The sequence below is a fragment of the Neurospora tetraspora genome (assembly GCF_033439725.1).
Source record: "Neurospora tetraspora strain CBS 560.94 chromosome Unknown B0H65scaffold_1, whole genome shotgun sequence".
Classification (NCBI taxonomy): Eukaryota; Fungi; Ascomycota; class Sordariomycetes; order Sordariales; family Sordariaceae; genus Neurospora; species Neurospora tetraspora.
Window position 1 is genome coordinate 1,853,852 of NW_026944383.1, and position 19,838 is coordinate 1,873,689.

General features: G+C 54.3%; 7 protein-coding genes across 7 annotated transcripts; 4 read left to right on the forward strand and 3 right to left on the reverse strand.

Moving 5' to 3' along the window:
* The first annotated feature begins 787 nt into the window (after positions 1–787).
* Positions 788–4,325, forward strand: B0H65DRAFT_17139 (uncharacterized protein). The gene is made up of 4 exons (XM_062821383.1): positions 788–1,408; positions 1,468–1,488; positions 1,546–1,600; positions 1,660–4,325. The coding sequence occupies exons 1-4, from the start codon at positions 1,108–1,110 to the stop codon at positions 4,115–4,117; spliced, it is 2,835 nt and encodes a 944-aa protein (XP_062685931.1). The 5' UTR covers positions 788–1,107; the 3' UTR covers positions 4,118–4,325.
* Positions 4,326–6,116: 1,791 nt separating this feature from the next.
* On the forward strand, positions 6,117–7,429 carry B0H65DRAFT_437894 (Intradiol ring-cleavage dioxygenase; the record flags this gene model as incomplete). Its single annotated transcript, XM_062825340.1, has 3 exons — positions 6,117–6,389; positions 6,606–7,087; positions 7,159–7,429. 3 exons carry the CDS (start codon positions 6,117–6,119, stop codon positions 7,427–7,429), a joined length of 1,026 nt encoding a protein of 341 aa, XP_062685932.1.
* A 32-nt stretch (positions 7,430–7,461) lies between these two features.
* Positions 7,462–9,495, reverse strand: B0H65DRAFT_554193 (uncharacterized protein; the record flags this gene model as incomplete). Its single annotated transcript, XM_062830001.1, is given in 4 exon segments — positions 7,462–7,497; positions 7,507–8,969; positions 8,981–9,093; positions 9,267–9,495. Coding segments are annotated over 4 exon segments (1,824 nt in total). The 5' UTR covers positions 9,479–9,495.
* A 473-nt stretch (positions 9,496–9,968) lies between these two features.
* B0H65DRAFT_448888 (protein translation factor sui1) lies at positions 9,969–11,379 on the forward strand. Its single transcript, XM_062825925.1, has 4 exons — positions 9,969–10,322; positions 10,550–10,627; positions 10,702–10,794; positions 10,865–11,379. Exons 1-4 carry the CDS (start codon positions 10,295–10,297, stop codon positions 11,017–11,019), a joined length of 354 nt encoding a protein of 117 aa, XP_062685934.1. The 5' UTR covers positions 9,969–10,294; the 3' UTR covers positions 11,020–11,379.
* Positions 11,297–13,560, reverse strand: B0H65DRAFT_448895 (N-glycosylation protein-domain-containing protein). The gene is made up of 3 exons (XM_062825926.1): positions 12,222–13,560; positions 12,070–12,125; positions 11,297–11,977 (listed from the first exon to the last, which is right to left on the reverse strand). Exons 1-3 carry the CDS (start codon positions 13,182–13,184, stop codon positions 11,584–11,586), a joined length of 1,413 nt encoding a protein of 470 aa, XP_062685935.1. The 5' UTR covers positions 13,185–13,560; the 3' UTR covers positions 11,297–11,583.
* Positions 13,561–14,256: 696 nt separating this feature from the next.
* B0H65DRAFT_504617 (uncharacterized protein) lies at positions 14,257–15,197 on the forward strand (the record flags this gene model as incomplete). Its single annotated transcript, XM_062827930.1, has 2 exons — positions 14,257–14,437; positions 14,533–15,197. 2 exons carry the CDS (start codon positions 14,257–14,259, stop codon positions 15,195–15,197), a joined length of 846 nt encoding a protein of 281 aa, XP_062685936.1.
* Positions 15,198–15,873: 676 nt separating this feature from the next.
* B0H65DRAFT_413790 (uncharacterized protein) lies at positions 15,874–18,891 on the reverse strand (the record flags this gene model as incomplete). Its single annotated transcript, XM_062823867.1, has 3 exons — positions 15,874–16,040; positions 16,083–18,656; positions 18,750–18,891. The coding sequence occupies 3 exons, from the start codon at positions 18,889–18,891 to the stop codon at positions 15,874–15,876; spliced, it is 2,883 nt and encodes a 960-aa protein (XP_062685937.1).
* Positions 18,892–19,838: the final 947 nt, after the last annotated feature.

Here is a 19,838-nt window from a genome sequence, read left to right on the forward strand (position 1 = left end):
TTAAACCTAAGGACCCCCTTCTCCTCCCCTCTCCGTCTGTCTCGGTCCTCTGGGTGCTTGTGGCAGTGTGTATGTTGACCTGTTTCTTCCTTACGGCCACCGCAGTATTCCGGGTTTTCGCAGTGTCTGGTTAATCCGTTGCAAAAGCCATCCCCGCATACTTGCAGGTCACTCCTCAGGAAGACCCTTTCTTCACTCCTTTTGCCCAATCGAGTGATTGGGGAGCTAAACAAGCACAGTACCAGAGCTCATCCGTTCGCTCATCTGAAATTTCGGGAACCGGTGGATATCAGATTTGCCTCGTGGGCAGTCTGGATAGGGACTCAAGGGTGGTCCTCCAGAAAGGAATCTCACTTCGAAACCGTTGCTTCCGCTCCAAGTCCTCCTTCAGTCTCCCGCACCGGACAACGGGGCCTTGCCTTCTCTCGCTACAACACATCACCACTTGCCATTCACAGACACGCATCTACAAACGGACTAAACCCGGACTATTGTCACTCATTCGCTCCATCATCGGACTAAGGCAGATAGCAAACTGCGTCTCTAGAAGCTATTCGTCACTCTCTCCCTCGCCATACAGCTGTCCATATCCAACATTCATGCCGGATCTCGCTCACTGAGTCTACTACATCTCGCTTTACGCAACCTCGCCGTTCGTGTTTCGCCTATACACGTTCGCACACTCTTTCCCCTTAAGTTCGACGCTCTCTGATACAAATCACCAAGTCCACCACACCATTTCAACCAGCATCATCAGCCTCACACTCTCGGTTATTACTTTACGCAATCTACGGCCGTGGTCCTTCGTTACGTCGATTCTCAGACCATATTGACGACGTGCGTCCGGACTCTCCCGTGGCAAACAAGACCCCCACTCGTTCTTCTACCCGCCCCATCGACAATACCGACGCCTTCAGGGTTTCCCTCTGATAGACCTTGGATTACATCCTACGGACGTTAGCTTACTAAGGATCCTCGAGCTTCTTTGGTGCTGGATATTCACAACAAACACATCGATTCACTATTTTACTCTGAAGGGGGCTGGGTCGCCCAGGACATAGGATTACTGGCTCGGGGCCAACACCAACTGAAGTCAATCCTTTCACGATGGCACCAAGTCATCGAATATTCGCCCTCCTTTTCCTCTTGCTCGGGATTCTTGTCCTTCCCTCTGCAGCTGATCAGACCAAACAAAAAGCATGGGTCTATGGCACCGGTACAGATGGAGAAACCCGACAGCTAGCTGTCGACCGCAGGCCGGCACTTTATACCGGTGATTTTGGAGACTGCATGGGAGGCGAGAGTCTGTTCAACGTCACCAAGTTCGATGGCGCATATTTTGCTGATAATATGACCATTGTCCTCCATCTCGACGCGACAAGCAATATCAGAAACGAGTCAACAATGAGTGAGCAAGGTTCCCTCGCAGAAAGAAATCGGCTCTAGTCATGCTAACTGATCTCATAGTGTACATCTCCGTTGATGCATGTAAGGCTCAAATGGAGTTCCTTTACCCATATTCTCATAGCTGACATCGTGCTATAGATGGCGAAAACAGACTCTCCATGACCTTCAACCCATGCAACGCTATGATCAGCAGGTAAGATCATAGCCCGCCGAATCTTTTGTAAGATCCCCCACTCATTCATATCTCGCCAGTCTCTGTCCCCTCGTTGCCAGCAAACCGGTAAGCGCCTATGTCATGATCCCCGTCGCGCCCCGAGACGTAAGTGGAATTCCGGATATCGCCTACGTGATTCCAGACTTCGAAGGCACCTTGAAGCTACGGATATTTTCGAATTCAAGTATGACGGAAATAGGATGCTTCCAAGCGGTCATGAGGAACGGGAACAGCTTTTCCCACCCCGACGCCGTCGCTTCGGCTCTAGGTGCAACCACGATTCTAGCCATAATCGCCTCTTTTGCGACAGCCGCGTATGGTGTGAGCGTTACTCACATGAGGATGCACTACGCCCACTCCTTTTCCGTTTTCATCGTTTTGGAAACCTTCCAGGCCATCTTCTTTTCAGGCGCCCTCTCTTTAGACTGGCCCTCGGTCTTGCCGGCATGGTGGAGCAACTTTGCTTGGTCCGCTGGCATGATCTACACTACGAAGCTGGTGAACTCTGTTGATTCGTTTGTGGGATTCCACGGCAACTCTAGCCAGGTTGGAGGCGCTGGCTCCGCGGTTCTCAACACCAAAGGGGGCTTGAATCTGATATCCCAGATCTACGGAAAGGCTGCTGAGAAAACGGTAGAGACGATCACGAAGAGGCATGCTTACAATGCCAGCAACCCCTACGACTATAACTGGGCCGGAGACCCTGTCAGCCTTGGCTTGCCCCTCCCAGGCTCCTGGTTTGGATTCTCGGGAACTTTGTCCATGGTCAAAATCCCCGCCGCTGACGCCGTTCTTGTCGGACTCACCTGGATCATGATCGCGATCGTCTTGGCGGGCGTTGCCGTCGTGGCCCTCAAGGGGTTCCTTGAGCTCCTTGCGCTCACCAAGGTGATGAATGCGGACAGCCTTCCTTACTTCCGCAGTCACTGGATCGGATTCACGGTTTTGGCCCTACAGCGAACATTCCTCGTTTCCTTCTTCGCTGTCATGATTCTCACCATGTTCCAGTTCACATACGGCGGCTCAGGGGATGCAACTGTCATTGCCGGTGTATCTTTCGCGGTCTTTCTCATTGGTGTTACCGTTCTGGTCGCTCTGGGAATTCACGCCCGTACCAAGTCCGGCAGGTTTGAGTGTGGAACCGAACAGCTTGTCTTCCACCGAGGGAAGATGCTTGGCTGTCTCCCGGGACTGACTCCCACCTGGCTCAGAACCCTCAAAGAGAACGAGGTGGAGGTCCAACCGGTATTTTCGATTCCGCTCTTCCGCATCCGCCACGTTGACGATGACCCCGACCGCCCGACTGTCCACGAAGACCAAGCTTACGTCAAGACATGGGGCTGGATGACCGCGAGATACAGGCGCACGAGGTGGTGGTTTACCGCGTTCTACATGCCTTACCTGTTCGCCCGCGCGGCCTTCATTGGAGGCGGGGCGCAAAACGTTTATGCGCAAATCTACGGCTTGCTGGTCCTTGATATCGTCTCGTTCGCCATCATGGTCATCATCAACCCCTTTGAAGGAGCTCGCAACACCGCCATGGGTATTTGGATTCTAAGCATCTGCAAGATCGCCACGACGGGCCTTTCCATCGCGTTCTTTCCGGAGTTCGGACTGAACAGGATCATCGTCACCGCTTTCGGCATCATCATCATTGTCATCCAAGGATTCACGGTCGTCGCATTGTTGATCCTCGTCGGCCTCGGTATCATCTCGACATGGATGTCGCTCTCGCGGAACAAGGAGAGATTCTTCGACGAGATGGAATGGGCCCGAGTCCGGTACCTCGAAAACATGGAAAGGCGAGCACCCGACATGCCGCCGCCGAAGCAAGAGAAAGACAAGAACCAGGAACCAGCAGCACCGGTCGAACCTTCGTTCGAAGTTGCCCAAGTATGGCGCATGTCCAAGATCGTAGACGAGGAAGAAGGAATGGGAGGACTGGAAGACATCAGGAACTCAACGTCGGAGGAGGGGGAGGATGCAAGCATCGGTGAATCGGAGGACACTCTCCCCGTCCTGGAGGAAATCCCAGAAAACGACAACGACAGCACCAGCTCGCTCGATACGCCCGCAGGGCCCGCGCTCAACGCGCCCTCCCACCCAGGTAGCCGATCAGTTAGCGGCTCGACTGCTCGGTACAGCACGGGCAGCGTACCGCGCAACTCTCGCGCCTACCGCAACTCGCGATCGTCGCTCAATCATCTGGACGCCAAGTTCACCGACCGCCCGGACAGCCGCGTGTCCAACAGGTTGAGCAGCCACAGCGGTCTGAATCGCAGCAGCAGCTTGAGACCGGTCAGCAGCGTTCCAAGCGTTGCCTATTCCAACAGGGCTTCCAGTACGTTCCCGGCAACGGGATTGTCGACGCCGAGCAAGGATACACTGGCCAAGTACGCGGAGCAAAGGAGATCCTGGACACCGCAGCCGTCGACGGAGATCTGGACTGATAAGAGCAGTGCTGCTAGCAAGCGGCATAGTGTTCATCCTTGTTGATTCTTGTTTTTCAGATCGGTACGGATGCATGTAAGAACTGACGCATTTGAAGGAAGGGTCATGACTATCCTTTATGTTGGTATGTGACGTACCATACAATCACTATCTGATGCTGAGAACATCAGGAGATTCTTTTTTCTTTTCCATTTCTCTTTTTGCATAGCTTGCATAAGGGCGGCGTTGTGGAGGCAGGCTATATTTCTTACACTCGTTCAGTAACTTTTAACGACAATAGAGAGGGCAGGACATAGATGAAGGTGTCAAACGAAGACAGAGAACTTTTTGAAGATCATAGACTTGACGGGTTAAGATATCTTACATATCTACTTTTTAGTGTAATAGCCAATATCTTTGGTGTTCTTCTGTTTCAGATAGAGAAGAGAGAGGGATGGGGTGAAAGTTGTAATGAAGAAGGTTCATGTCTGCTTTGAGCGTAATATGTACCTTGCTTGGTTCCAATATGAATGTATCATACATTGACCGGAGAAATAGGGAGCGAGTACAGTAGGAAGAAAGTGGTCCCTGAAGAAAGTGATCTGGATCTTTGTGCATGCATGCGGTACCCCACGGTTCCAACTCCCGAGCCGCTGCCCGCCCGCCCCAAAGTCGGTCCACGTTGAAGGCATTCCCCTCCCTGCCATCCCCACATTGTCACCCCTGGTTCGGCTATCAGATGGAGGGGTTCAGCAGATAAGCCCCATGGGGTAGGGCCTAGTTATTGTAGAGGGGCAAATAACGAGAGCAATGAAAGGGTCTCTGAAACTGAACACTACCATGGAATCTGGAGACCAAAGAAACACCTGTTCAGGATGAGTATATGAGAACCATCTTTAACCTATTTGGCTGACATTGTGAGGACAATCTACGGTGTAAGTGCAGACTAGTGTTCGGGGAGGCCAGCAAGCTGTCCTCGCTCCTTCCCTGAGGGTGTAAGGCTGGATCCAGGGTTGTGGCCCGTGCAGAGCTGGATTCTAGGATAGACTGGAAGGTAAATACAGAAACCTTTACCCTCAAAAAAAAGTCCAAATGAGGGTGCAAATAGAGGTGCAAATAGAGGTGCAAATAGAGGTGCAAATGGAAGTGCAAATGGAGGTGCAAATGGAGGCTACCTGTAGTGTTCGGGGCGGCAGGAAACCTGCCGCGGCCCTTCCCAGAGCGAACGCGAACGGGTTGAAAGCAGTCCTTAACAGTAATTGCACAATAAATGTCAGGCCTAACAATTTCTTTTGCGGGGAGTTTGCGGGAAAAACGGTCCGTGCAGTAGCGAGATGTTAGTGCGTGCGGGGTTTTGTATGGGGACCGCCCGCGAAAAGCACTAACACCCTAGCCGAATTTTTTAGCGTCCGGTGAGCTGTAAGGATAGAGAGATGAATGTCAACCATGTATACACCGACCAATCAGCGGCCCCTAGTCAAGAGCTATCAGACGGAACCGCTACGCGGCTTGGTAACTGCTTTATAAGTGATTTGTTGGAACATGGTCAGATCAGTCTCATGCATCTCCGTTGAGTCGGTACCTGAAAGCGGTGAGTTTGTCGATCTTGTTAGCTATAGCGTAGTGGTAACTGGTTGAAACTAGAGGTCCATACGTGGATAAACGTGGGTAGTCAAGATGTTAGCGGCAGCGAAAGTACACCGTGATTGCGTCAAGTCTGTTCGGTTCAAACCATTAACACCACCTTCCGCCGCCGGTTTATAATACCCGAGTAAGCAAAGGCTAAAGTAATGAGATCTCGGTGAAGAATTGATCCTCCTTGAAAACCGAACTCTACTTGTCCAATCTTCAATTTCTCACCTTCGATTGTTCTGCTTCCACTACTTGCATCCTCCTCTCCTCCTCTTCTCCTCTTGTATCCCGGACATCCTGAACTCCAACCGACCATCATCAATATTATACCGAGCCATCATCTCACCAGTCAACATCGAAAAACCATCCTTCCACCAAATAGTTATCCACCGAAACAAGAACCAAAGGAAAACAAAAGGATACAAAAGATACCATGGCAGAAAACACCAATACCACCACCACCACGGGCAACACCAACCCGACCGCCAACCTCCCTCCCCTCCTCGACCTAACCATCGACAACATCACCCCCAACACGATCCGGATCAACTCGCAGACGTCCGATGCGCGGCTCAAGTACCTCATGGCGCGGCTGGTGACGCACCTGCACGACTTTGCGCGCGAGACCCGGCTGAGCTCGGACGAGTGGATGGCCGCTCTCCAGTTTCTGATTAGCTGCGGCAAGATATGTAGCGATGTGAGGAATGTAAGTTTGTGGTTTTGATCTTCTATTGCTTTTACTACCTCTAGTTACGCAATTTGGCGTTTTCTGTAGCTATTTCACATGTGTGGTGGAAGAATGTATGCGTTGCAGCCCGGGGGAGAGGATTTGGAATCAAAGAGAGAAACGTTTAGCCATGGAAGGATCAAATTGCATGGCGAAAGCATACGATGAACAATTTTAACAAACAAAAACAAACAGGAATTCATCCTCCTCTCCGACGTCCTCGGCCTCTCCCTCCTCGTCGACAACATCAACCACCCGACACCCCCAGGTGGCACCGAGGGATCCGTTCTCGGCCCCTTCCACACGCACGACGCTCCCGTCCTCCCCAACGGCAGCAGCATGACTTCGGACCCCGAAGGGGAGCCGATGCTAGCCCTGTGCACGGTCAAGGACCTCAAGGGCAACCCGCTCCCCGGCGTGACCATCGACATCTGGGAGACGGACAGCTCGGGTCATTACGATGTGCAGCACGCCGACCGGGACGCGCCCAGCGAGCGGTGTGTCATGAAGAGCGATGAGGAGGGCAGGTTTTGGTTCAAGGGCATCAAGCCCGTCGAATACCCGATCCCTCACGATGGGCCGGTGGGCAAGTTGCTGGAGAGGCTGAATCGTCACCCGTGGAGGCCGGCGCATGTGCATTTCAAGTTTGAAAAGGATGGGTGGGATCCGCTTGTTACGTGAGTATATTTTCCCTTTCACATCCCTTCACCGCAGTCTTCCTCTTGCTAATGCGGATCTCTGGCTTTAGCGCTCTATATCTGAAGGGTGACCCTTATGAATCATCAGACGCTGTGTTTGGTGTCAAGAAGAGCTTGTTGATCGAACTAGGGAAGGTGGACGAGGCCACGGCAGGAGAATACGGCGTGAAGGAGGGGAGCTGGCTCTTGAAGCACGACTTTGTGCTTTCCACCAAGCAGGAGACTGAGGAACTAAGAGACCGGCTGGCTGTTGAAGAGCTGGAAAAGCTGGGCTTGAGAATGAAGCTGGTAGATCACTTGCCTGTCCCCGAGCTTGACTAAAAACTAGCAATCAAAGCCTTAGCCCCTCCCTATCAGTGCTTCTCATCCGGATTAGTAGACTTCACCAGCTTCACTACCGTCTCCAGGTAGCCAGCGGTGCCTCCGTATCGATCCACAATGACTCCAATATCAATGGCCGACACGTCGCCCTGCCGCTTGCGCCCAACTATCGCTGTATTGCGCGTGCTAGGGATCCTTAACATCTCCTGTTCGGCTACCCAGCCGCAATCCGTGGTGATCTGGGTAACCCATGAGACGAGGGAAGAATACGCTGAGTCGGCCTTCTTCTTGTCTTTGGGCGCTGGCGCACGGAATCTCGCTCCTGTCAGGTCGTGGCTGCAGCAAGGAATCATGATAAAGGGACACTCTGAAATGGCGGCCAGAATGGGTGTCCATGGCGTCAACTCATCGGCATGGTTGGAGATGATGAAGGTGCCCTTAGGAAACAGGCCGTCATGGACTAGCTCTTCCCGGAAATCCTCACTTGAGATCTCCGCAAGCCCGTCCCTGCTGACAGGCGGCGGTAGCAAGACTAGCTGCTGTAACGACTCCTGAACACCGTCAGGGGTTTCTGATTTGGTGCTGTACGCTGCCCACGATTTGCGTGACCTGGCATCGAAGCCCCAGCCCTTGAAACCTTCCAGATTCAAGATATGGACCAAGAGGCCGTTACCACAGCCGATGTCAACGAACCCAGGGAAAGGGTTCTGTCCGTACATGTTGGTCCACAGCTCGATGAGAAAGGCAGCGATGCAGAGGTCTTCAAAGACATGCTTGGTAGGATCGGTACTTTCGGCCCATGACCCGATCAGAGCGCGGGCGTATTTCTGCTTCAGAACCGTATACGTGTTTTGCACACGGGCCTGCGGGACTAAGAGATCATGGTGCACCCGTTTCTGATAACCGTCAGCTCTGCCCTGTCCATGTTTATATACGGCTTGCAGCAAGTGAAGGGCGGTTCTCGTGAGTTTCTCGGGACGCTCGCCCCCTTCGAAGTAGAGATAGGAGACAGAAACAGATCCGCGCTTCTCTGTGGGAGACCACTCATGATGAAAGGCTATCCCCCGGACTATAGGGTGATAGAAGGGCATCTCGGTTTCTGAGGAGACGTGGGGGAGATAGACAACCAGGTGCCTCTGCAGACCGCCCTCGGAATCACCACCCTCACTCTGATAAATGAGACATGTCTGATTCATTGGCTTGTCCCTCATGGTGCTCCGAGGAATAAGCCGGCGAATCATATATCGGCGAAGGCCAAAGCCGTCGAAGGATGGGATGTCGGGCACGTCTCCCAGCTCAGACGCATCCTTGATGTTCTTCTTTGTGTCATGGAGGATATCAGCGCGGAAGAGCCAAGATGAGTTGATGTTTGGGTTCTTGATCAAGTTGAGCATGACATCTTGAAAGATGACTGGGTTGAAGGTGCACTTATGACGAAAGAGAGGTCGCCAGTCTGGTTTTGCATCACCAGTGGTCTCCTGCCGAACGACCGGGACGGCATCGGCTGCCAGCTCTTCCGGGGCAAATTTAGGCATATGTACTTCTCGATACTGTTTGTTGTTGATGGAGCACTGCCGTGGTAAAGAGTTGGCCCGGATGTTGGGTTGGGGTTGCCAGTGACGGTCGGGTGTGACTGGAGTGACTGGGTCCAGATTCCAGAATGCCTGGAGAAGGCGCGGAGAAGCCGATGAGGCAAAATCGGATTTTGACAGGCGGTCTCGAGGCGATACAGACGACTGGGGTCCCCCGCAGTTTCCCCGTCCCGCCACCTGGAATTCACGCCCAACAGGGGGAATTACGCTACAACTGACGTGCCCTGTGCCCCTGTCAGCCTCACATTGTTGGGTATGATTTGGGAAGCTGCTCAACAATGGCAGCCGCGGGCAGGTTGGCTGGTTGGTAGTTTGTAAGAGCCGGAAACAGCGTGTTGGCCGTTGATCCCTCGAGTTTCAGGGCAGTCGCGATGGGCTGCCGCTGGGGCTGAGAACGATGGGGAACGATGCTTGAATGCAAAGCGCCAGTTGCCCGGATGTCGCTATTGCACAACATGACCAACCCGTCACCGAACCTGCACCGGATCGAGTTATCAGGGAGTCTCGATGCTCGTGGCCGAGGTGGGGTGACTTGGCATGTACACCCAGCCTACCACTCATCAATCGTACCTGCTGCGAGGCAATGCTGGACACTTGATTCATCTGATGAAAATCACCTTCAGCGACGACGGGAGAATTGCACTCGGTTTCGAACGGGCTTCGCATCTCAAACCGAGTTCAGCAGCGGCCAACGTGGGTGAGTAAACGGCAGGCCTTTCCGTCTAGAATGTGCTGGCAAACGTGCCAAGTCCAGAACGATCCGAAAGCAGTGTGCAAACGTAAAGTCCGTAGAATGGAACAAGGGGCCAGATGTGCGGGACGCATGTTCCCTCCTTGTATCGATTAGCAAAATCAGGGGTCAGGGCCTCACACGACTGATGGTGGGTCACTTCTGTCTACCTTGGCCTCTCGTGGCCCGTCTTACCCAGCGGACAATAATTGATGCCTGGCTGCCTGAGCTATGACCGGGAGGGCCCCGACGCCCCACTATTTCCACTAATCTCTTCCCCTCAACCTCTTCCCTTTCCATCTCTCTCTTTCAATTCCCCGTTTCTCCATCAACAACTCCAGCATCCATTCACCGCCCGCATCCATCTATCATTTAAAAGTAGCCTCCGCCGGCACTTTTTTGACCAAGCAACTTCGAGACAAGCTCCCAACAACCTCTCAACCTACCAACACCTCTCAGCGAGACACTACCACAGTCGTCGGTCGCTGCATCCCCGCCCATCAACAGAACCCTTTCCCCAGGTACCCCGCGAACTTCGAGTTTATGTCAATCGAAAATCTCAAGACCTACGGTACGTGGCATCTAATCGTACCTAATCGTACCCTTATCGCCCACGGCCTTCCTCCCCTCTCTGCATCGACCACCAGACGGCGCGACCACAGCACAGTGATGTGATGCTCCACGTCATGTCTGCCATGGCCGATGTGGACCCCCCCCCATCCTGCCACACCGCGATTCGACTCTATCCCCCTTTGTTCGCATCTCAAGGCGCAGCTATACTAACGCGACATACTTTAGACCCCTTCGCCGAAGCCGACGAGGAGGACTCCGGACAGACCAAACAAACTCAGGAGTACATCCATATCCGCATTCAGCGTACGTGTCACCCCACCGTCATCCCAGATAACATGTGTCGTCGCCCTACACCATATGCTGACACTATCTACCAGAGCGCAATGGACGCAAGACCTTGACTACCGTCCAGGGTATTCCCAAGAAGTTTGATGCCAAGAAGATCCTAAAGGTCGCCAAGAAGGAATTTGGTATGTGCTCGATGCCTCGATCATCTCTATCTCTATCTCTATGTTGGGCTATCACTAACTCTGCTTGCAGCCTGCAATGGCACCATCATTGGCGATGAGGACTCCAAGATGGGCGACGTGATTCAGCTCCAGGGCGATCAGCGTGCCAAGATCAAGGATTTCCTTACCAACAAGGACGAGGGCCTCGGTCTCGATGCGAAGACCATCAAGGTCCACGGTTTCTAAAGCCTCACATGCTCGTCGCGCCGACACCGCCGACAGATACGCGGGTCAGGGAGCCGCCCATGTGGCAGGGGTCGCTGACGTAACCCCGTCAGGCGACGCATTTCGCCTACGGGCCCTCTTATGGCGCATAGACATGATACCCCAGGATGGTTAACCGGCTTTATCTTGCTTTGGTTGGTAGACTGATGGCAGTTGGAGGACTTATACTTAGCGAGGCGGATCTTTTATTCGGGTCGTCATACGCAGGAAGCGTCCAACTGAATGAAATGCAAGGCTACACATGGCCTGCGCGTCATGATGACATGCCGCAGCGCTTGCGGTCTTTTGACAGTTTCAATAATACTTCATGATACCTCTTTACTGTGTATGACTTGTTCATATTTCCTTGTATTGTGATACCATACCATGAAGTGATGCTGCTCTTCTCCTTTCTAATGAATTCCTGACTCCAAACTCCGGTACAATGCTTGCTACTGTGCCTTTGACTATGTATTCCAAGTATTCCAAATCGAACCAATAACACCAACCATCCAGCAACGCTATCCGTACCCTGTCGGGAGCGCTCTAGTAGTCCCTAGCAACAGTCCCATAATCCATGATCTTCAAAGCAACTTTTACAAACTCCTGCCAAACCTTGGTAACAAAGGTCCACAAGGGAATTTGTGGATAGTCGGTCCGGTTAGAGTGTACCTGTGCCAGCAACGCCACCATGCTGATGAAGCTAGCCACCGAAAAGGCCCGGATGGACATACTCGTCTCCTTGCGGATGTTGATCTTGCGCTGCGTGATATGATATAACAGCGTCAGCATTGCCGAGATGCCTACCCATGCCGGCAGGAGGAGTCGCGGGTCTTGCGAGCCGGCCGTCAGGTAGAGGATTTGGGACGTCAGGTAGGCGTTTAGTGTAGTTATGGTTAGGAGCCGGACGATGGTCGCTTGGGGGGTGTAGTTTACGAGCCTGAAGAGGGGGGAAGAAAAGGGTCAGTTTCTGGGGGTAGGTTAACTTTCAGGAAAAGGAGGGGGGTATGGAAGAGATCTGTCTGTGCTTACCATCGCGACATGAGGCTATCTGTGAAGAAGAAGGAGAGGTAGGCTGATGCGCCGCACTAGATTTTGGGGAAAGACAGGGTTAGTTAGCTCTCAAACCGTTTGATGTAGCCCGATCGGTTCAAAGTTGTGCTCGTGAAGTTGGAAGTGCTTACCCATACGATAGCCAGCAACGTCTCCGTCAACCGCAGCCTCGCCTCAAACGAGAGGTCGGAAAAGCCTGTTGCGGAAGCTACCGGGCTGTAGTTATAGTTCCCATTTCCACCCCCAGAGTTTGTAGTACTACTACTACCACCGGTAGCACCAGCACCAGCACCAGACGACAAGAAATCCGGACTCCCCATCATCATGGCACCACCGTCAGTACCAATACCGCTGCCGCAGCCCATCATGTCCCCTCCTCCTCCTCCTGCTGATGTTGCACCACCACTCCTGCCTACACCTGCTGCTACTACCCGAGCGAAAATATGCTGCCATGTCGTTGGACTGCCGCCGAAAACGATCAGGTGAAGCATGGCCAGCAGCCGGAGCGCGCTCGGAAGACCCCACCAGATGGCAGGAAAGGTGGAGGACTGGCGACAGAGCCAGAGGAGGAAGTGCCATTTCTTGGGCACGCCTAGGGCGACGGCGACGCGGGGTTGGAGGAGAGACGAGTGGGCCGTCATATTCGGGGGTTTATCGACGTTCTTGTTACTGCTGTGGTTCATATCGGCCGTCATCGGTGTCGCTGCTCCCGTCGCCGCCGTGGGAGTCGCTGCTGTTGTCTTGGGTGTTGTTGTTGTGTGGGAGGCATTGTTGGCGTTGTGAACATTGGCGCTGTTGGCTTCGATGGTGTTGGGGTGGTGATGGTCGAGGAGATGGTAGGGCGGCGGCGGCGGAGGAGGAGGAGGGAGAGGAGGAGGCGGCGCCCCTGGTATTTGATGTTGTTGTTGGAGCTGGGGCAGACGGCGGACGAGCCCATTGCCGTTCGTCGTTGCTGGCGCCGTGGCGGTCGCGTGTGTGTGTGTGCTGACGCTGTCGTTGCTTCTGCTCTTGGGTCGGTCGACCGTCGTGGGATCAAAGTTGGAGGTATGAGTCGCTCCCCGCTGCTGTGCGGACGACTTTGCTCGGTTGCGCATGAAGATGTTGTCGTCTGCCCATACAGCAAATCCAAGGACCTTCGTTGAACTGCTTTTCGACACTCGGAGATACGTGGAGATAAAATTGGCGCGCAAATGGCTTGAAATAGGAGTTGAAAACCTGGTCTGTAGGTTCGGCGGGACGCTCGATTGGTTTAAGGCGCGCAAGAAAACTGTCGTTTGGGATGAGATACAACAAAGTGAAGTCGATGTGCGGTGTCAGTCGAACAGGATACAAACCAAGTGGCTTTCAACGTGTAAACCACGACGGGAAGCGGGCGATCCCTGAGGTCATTAATCGACGTAGCATGGCAGCTCCTCCTCATGGCAGCTCCTCCATCCGCAACCCTTCAGGCCTAGACCCTTTCATCGTCGTCGTGCTGGGGTCTCCCTGGCGGAGGACACCGATTAGATTACGGACAATCATTGGTCAGCGCAATTGGAGAGCTCTTGGAGAGCGGCACGGGCGGGGTGGTGGATTGTTCGCAGCGGGCAGCGGGCGTGGTATGCTGGGGGGCCGTCGTCTCAATTCTCCAATAATAATGGCCCGCCGAACCGAAATCCGTCGTGGGAAATTTTGAGCGGCTCCGACCCCGTTCGACCCCGTCCGCGCGGCACGTACAGGTACTTCGACCGCCGTCAATTGTGGATGCTGTAGGTACGTTTTGTTGGTGATTTCCATTTTCCCAGCGCTTGCCAGGTCCGTCGCGCGCAAGAAGCTGCCGAACGGGGAATCCGCACAAGCACGGATCCCGGATCTCGTCTTGTTCCAAGTCCCGCTTCGAGCTCCGTCCTCCGATACGGCCGGAACTGACCATTGGATCATCCCGTTAGAGACGAACGACAGCATCGGTCTCCCTCCAGCGCAAAACATATCCTACGGCTTGAGGTCACACGGAAAGCCGTTTCGTGCGCATACACCATATCTCGAACCCTACCGAAGGACAGGGTTGCGACGAGCCAAGGTCGGCCGTGAGGGAAAGAAAAAGCATTAAGGATGCTGGCGGCAACAAAGCTGGGCTTGCGCGCCCACGCGCCGGGCTCGCTGGCGACGACGACAACCTCGCCAGTGATGGCCGTGGGTCGGGCTCTCTTCTCTACTTCAGAGAACAGGGCAGCGGCCAACAGAAGATCCAACGCGACTATTCGCAAGCATTCCGGCCATTCCATTAGGCAAACCAACAAGCAACCGGCGCCGAGTTTAGAGAAGGCTAAGATGGACCCTAGCAAAGCGCCCGCCATTCTTCTCCCAGGTATTTATTTTCCATTCACGATCCTGATCCGTTCCTATATAACAGGCAGAAAGAAGAGCCATGGAGGACTAATGAAAGATAAACCCATGAAACAGAAACCTTTGTCGTTCCCCCCTTGTCACGCTTCCCGAAACAGTTCAAGCCGCTCATGTCCTACCTCTGGGGCATCATCCGTGTCAAGACGGTGGACTTTTTGCTGTCCAGACAATACCGGTTCTCGTCCATGCCCGGCTGGAGACAGAAGCCGCTGCTCTCGCTCAAGAAGGCGCCTTTGATCGCGCAGACCAAGGCCCTGCACCGGCAGATGAACGAGGCCATCGCCTCGGGCGACGCGGAAATGCTGGAGAAGATTGTCGACCCCTACTTGTACGTGCCGTTGGCGGTCAACATCGAGCAGAGGCCCAAGGGCCGCACCGGCACGTGGGAGCTCGTGCGCTACAACAAGGAGCCGCGCGTCGTCTCCCACAAGATCTTCCCTCTGCAGGGAACCAAGGATAAGCTGTTGTGGCAGGTCACCGTGTCCATTGCCAGCCGTCAGCGCGTGGTCCAGCACGAGAGGGGCAAGGTCGTGCCCGGCAGCGAGAAGGAGCTGGATCTGGTTGAGAACGTGGTGATCGGAACCATGGTCAGCAACGAGACGTGGGCAACGCTAAATGGGTGGAGAATCATCTCTACCGTTCAGCCCATGACGCCAGAGAAGTGGGAGCGGGAGCAGGAGACGGTCACGCTGCTGGCTGAGGCGGGTGCCCGGTCGAACTAGCTACCTAGAGAAGACATACCCCGGAGAGTTCCATAGTGCGAGAGGCGTTCGGTGTCGGTTACTGTGTGGTGATGAGTAGGGACAGCCTACAGTTGTACGATTACACACAACGGGTTAGAGAAAAACAAAATGTACATCAAGCTTCTAGATCCAACAGGCACCAAAATTCGGCGCGCGGTTTACATGGATACGGCAACAGGCGTCCTCCCACCTGAAGACGCTGATACGGGATGTTAAGCTTGATTGCAGCCCTGACAGGGCCGGTGATAAAAGTCATTATGATTTAGCATTTAATCCCTGAAAAGCGCAAAATGGTATACATTGATGGTCCCCCGTATACATAAAGAACAGATTGTGATGGACCGCATAAAGATAAATCAGTACAAAGACAACTCCAACCAAGCCCATTCCGGGTTCGACAATCGACAAGTTAACTCGGCGTCCATCGCCCTCTATCAAACATACCAACCACTTCCTACTCGCTCCACTGCTCACCGACTGCTTTCATTACCCGAATAACGGTCTTCATGTTGGGTCGTGTCATTTCGTTCCATTGCCTCCCAAAAAGAAAAAAATCCATGCCTTGTCATTATTCCATTTTCATAAAACAAACCATTACTCCGCCTTGTGTAAAAACCCAAACAAAAAAGAACTACGAACGGCCGTCCCAACCCGCTTACGCCTCATCTTCCTCCTCGATCGGCGCCGGCGTTGCCCTCTCCCGTCTCCTCTTCGGCCTCCGCATCCGGTTGCTGCTGATCTGGCTCGCCGAATCATCCGGTGCCAGTTCGCTGATATCATCCTGCAATCCCCATTCGCTCTGGGTATCATCAAAATAACCGCCTTGGCCAGGCCCGCCAGCGCCGTACCTTTCACCACCGGCACCAAGCCCGTCCATCATCTTCTCCTCATCGGCCCAGGCAGGTCGATCATAAGCTCCACTGCTCCCGCTCAAAGGCAACACGTCGATCCCTCTGTACCCGAGTCCCCTTTTCTGCTGCAGGCTCATGGCCAACGCTGCACCCCTTCTCCTCAACGCATCCCTCACTCCCATGGCTTGCTCGTGAAGCTTCTCAAAGGCATCTTCGAGCGCTTCCATGCCGTTGAAGATTTCGCGCTCCAGCTCGCCCACGACCTGGATCTCTGTTTCCTCGTCGTGGCTCACCGCTCCTCGGGAAGGGTATGATGAGTTATTCGTTGTCCCGCTGACGAACGAGGCGGGTGTTGGGCCGCGGGAGAAGGGAGTCGACGACATAGGGCCGCCTCCCATACCAGGGCTGAAGGGAGTGTTGGTTCTGGAGTTACGGATACCTGGGCTCATGATACGAGGAGACGCAAATCCCCTCTCTCCCATCCCGTTGGCTGGGGTCGGTCCCCGGGAGAAAGGAGTGTCTCGTTCGTATCCATCATCATCTGCTCCCGACCAGAGAAATCCGTCAAAGCGACCTGATATCAGGATTTCCCACTCGGAAGTGTTGATGTCAGAGATCGTGTAGAGAAGATCGTGCATGGCTGGGTTCCTGACGAGATACATTGCCGTCTCGGCATCGCGTGGGGCCTGAGATAGGCGGTATAATCTCTGCAGAGATAGACCCGTCTTGACCACAAAGTCGTTTCGAGGTTTGCGTAACGGGGAGGGTGTCGGTGCCCGTGTTGCCGGGTGAAGATCCCGCGAGCCAGACAACAGAGCATTGAAAAAGGGCCGGTCGTCGGGGTCCAGGTTAGTGAGGATGGCAAAGGTTAGCGTTTCGTCATCTACCTCTTGGGGCAACGGGGCAGGGGCTTTCTCGCATGTTTGCATCCACCGGTCGACGGCTGCCCTGACGCGCTTCGTTTGACGCAGATAATGTTCCCTAAACTCTTCGGCAATGTCAGGGTCCATGTTGATGGGAGAAGTCGGTCTCGGAGGAAGTTCTGCCAGATCCTCTTGGGCCTTGCTTCCCAGTGACGCGAGGTCAAAAGGCGGCCATTGTGGCAGATCGACCCGGCCGCTGACCCTCTCAAGGACTTCTCCCCACCCTAGACCTCTATGCGTTTCGTCCGAGTGCTGGCAAATAATGCACGGGCAGCCATCAGGGCAAAGATCGCGGGAGAAAACATTCTCCAGTCGATCTAAGAGGCGACGAGCAACGGTTCGATGACCAGTGGCAACCGCAATAGATCCATGGTTCTTGAGTACAGTCTGATACTGGTTCAGCAGGTTGAAGAAAGGTGCAAATAGTGTCTCAGCACCCTGCAGAGGCGGGTTCGATGGTCTGTTGCCATTTTGGCGCGGCAACACGGCAAGAAATGTCTTTGGGACAGTTTGCGGCAAGCCGCCGTTCTGCAGGAGATAGTCGACTCGGGTCGCTTCCTGAAGGTTAATGCTAAGAGGAGGCGGTGGCGGCGGCGGCGGCGGTGGTGGTGCTCGCTGAGCGGTCGTGTCCGTCACAGCCTCGGAGGCAGCAGTGAAGTCAGATGGAGCGTCAAACCGCGTTTGCTTTTGTTCCTGGGATACAGCGGGAGGCGGGAACTGTGGCGTTTGCGTGGGCGTCTTTGGTGATGAGTCTGGTGCAGACTCGGGTGACGAATCGACCTCAATTGGCGGTGGTCGTCTGATTTGAACCGTATCCGCCATTGACTCCATCGTAGACCCCTTGACTGTCGAAAGGTCCGTTGAGGCATCGGTATTCTCTGTCGGGGTGGTTTCGGGCGAATGCCTGGACTGAGAGGTAAACGTCTGGGACTGTGTCTCCGTGGCTTCGCTGGACACTCTGGAAACTTTGGAAAGCTTTGATCTTGCGTCAGATCGTGATCTCGACATCCGATTTGAGCTTCTGGAATCCGATCGTTCTGGAGCCTGGTCACCTTCCTTCACAGATACTGGAGTCCCGGATCTCCTCCTCCTAGAACCCGACAGGTCTGTTTCCGGTGGGCTGGGCGGCCGATCCTCTTTTTCTTTTCGTGATTCCTTCCGAAGAGAGGAAGACTTCCGTGGCGCCGAACGAGAGCCAACGGACATTGACCGCCTCTTATCGCTGTTGCCGAGGTCGGTGCCATCAGGTGTGAGCGGATCGGTACGGGTGCAAGAGAGATCCTCTTTGCTGTAAATGAGGTCTTTGCTGTGGACTTTGCTGAAGGTAGGATACGGTATGTTTGGCCGATCGATGCTCCGGGCAAGCTCCGGAACTATATCGGTCATGGAGCTCGCGGCCCCTGACAGGATCGAGGACTCTTCTTTGTCCATCTCTTTTGGCCGATGGCGGCGATAAGACACTGACTGGCGCGATGAACGGGAGTTGGTATCGCTGTCCGTGGTTTTCAACAACCTGGGAGTCCTGGATGACCGCTTTTCTCGAAGGAGGGACGGCTCCCTGTCGTAGTCGCGGTCTCTGTCCCGTTCCCTGTCCCTGTCCTTCTCTCTGTCTCTGTCCCGCTCTCTTTCCCTGTCTCGGTCTCTGTCTCGGTCTCTGTCCCTGTCTCTCTCCCTGTCCTTGTCTCTGTCCCTCTCTCTATCCTTATCCTTGTTCTCCTTCCTGCGCTCTCTGTCCCGGTCGGTAGTGGTTCGATCACGGTCCCGTTCTCTTTCGCGGTCTCGATCTCGGTCACGGTCCTTGTCTCTCCGTAGGTCACTTTTGGATCGGTGTGGCAGTCGGTCCTCACGAACGCGGCTGTTGTTGTCGAAGTCGACATCCTGATCTCTAGAGGACGGCATGGTGAAGCATAGCAGGGTTTAAGCAACCCGCCCTACCAGTGACGGGACGCAGCTGCTGTAGCTTCTGGCGGCAAAAAAACGGTTGGGTGGGTGGGCTGCTTGAGAGGGGGGGGGCGCGCAGACAGGCGAGTGTTGGGGGGCCTGGTGGGCGTTGGCCTCGAACCAGAAAGGTCGAGGGCGGTGTTGCAGTGCGCTCCGTATTCCTCTGTCGGGTCTGACGAAGGACGCGGTGTAATACGCAAGAGCGCAGAACCAAGACAGGACAGCGCAGCGCGGTGACTGGGAGACTGCCCGGGCGGTAGGCGAGAAGACGCTGTCACAGTGTGTTTTGGTCGGGGAGTAGACGATGGTGACTGTGGGTCGGGTCGAAGGTAGGATGGCGGTTTGGCTGGTCTAGCTGGATCAGATATTGTAAGGAGTGTATCATTGGCCACAAAAGGCTTGCAGTGCTTGGAGTGGGATGGCGAGTAACGCTGGCTCGCAGTAGGTGGTATGATCAAATGTTCAAACTCGGGCTTCACTGAGGTTCTTCAGGTGTCGAAGGAATCTGGGCAGCGCCCCTGCCCTGGGCTGGCGATACCTTGACCGGGATGGTAATTGGTAACTGATCTGACGACGACGTCGGCCCCAGTTCGTTTGCACACTGTGCGGTCTGGCAGACTCTGGGGGAGGGGCAGTCTTCCAGGTTGTTTTCACTGTGTGATGCGCCAGTGCCGTGGCTGCCCAAAGACTCTGGAGCCTTTGCAGAGAAAAACTCGACGCCGAATGGTTGTTTATCACCACAGGGCGTTGCACGGGGCATGACCCACCAAACGCCGTTCATCCCATTGTTGGGTGTTCCAACGAACCTTTCCCTGCTCTTCCATCCCATGGAGGACAAACACGAGAGCTTGTCAGGCATCATTGCTGAATCAACGCCTTGAAGCCGGCAGGCCGGGTACCCGTTG

Coding starts and splice junctions, on each gene's coding strand:
- B0H65DRAFT_448895 (XM_062825926.1), bottom strand. CDS start 13,184: ATGCGCAACCGAGCAAAGTCGTCCGCACAGCAGCGGGGAGCGACTCAT. Junction 12,126..12,221: donor CGTTGCTGGCTATCGTATGG/GTAAGCACTTCC, acceptor CCCAAAATCTAG/TGCGGCGCATCAGCCTACCT. Junction 11,978..12,069: donor GATAGCCTCATGTCGCGATG/GTAAGCACAGAC, acceptor CCCCCTCTTCAG/GCTCGTAAACTACACCCCCC.
- B0H65DRAFT_448888 (XM_062825925.1), top strand. CDS start 10,295: ATGTCAATCGAAAATCTCAAGACCTACG. Junction 10,323..10,549: donor CGAAAATCTCAAGACCTACG/GTACGTGGCATC, acceptor GACATACTTTAG/ACCCCTTCGCCGAAGCCGAC. Junction 10,795..10,864: donor GGTCGCCAAGAAGGAATTTG/GTATGTGCTCGA, acceptor CTCTGCTTGCAG/CCTGCAATGGCACCATCATT.
- B0H65DRAFT_17139 (XM_062821383.1), top strand. CDS start 1,108: ATGGCACCAAGTCATCGAATATTCGCCCTCCTTTTCCTCTTGCTCGGG. Junction 1,409..1,467: donor CAGAAACGAGTCAACAATGA/GTGAGCAAGGTT, acceptor CTGATCTCATAG/TGTACATCTCCGTTGATGCA. Junction 1,601..1,659: donor TGCAACGCTATGATCAGCAG/GTAAGATCATAG, acceptor ATATCTCGCCAG/TCTCTGTCCCCTCGTTGCCA.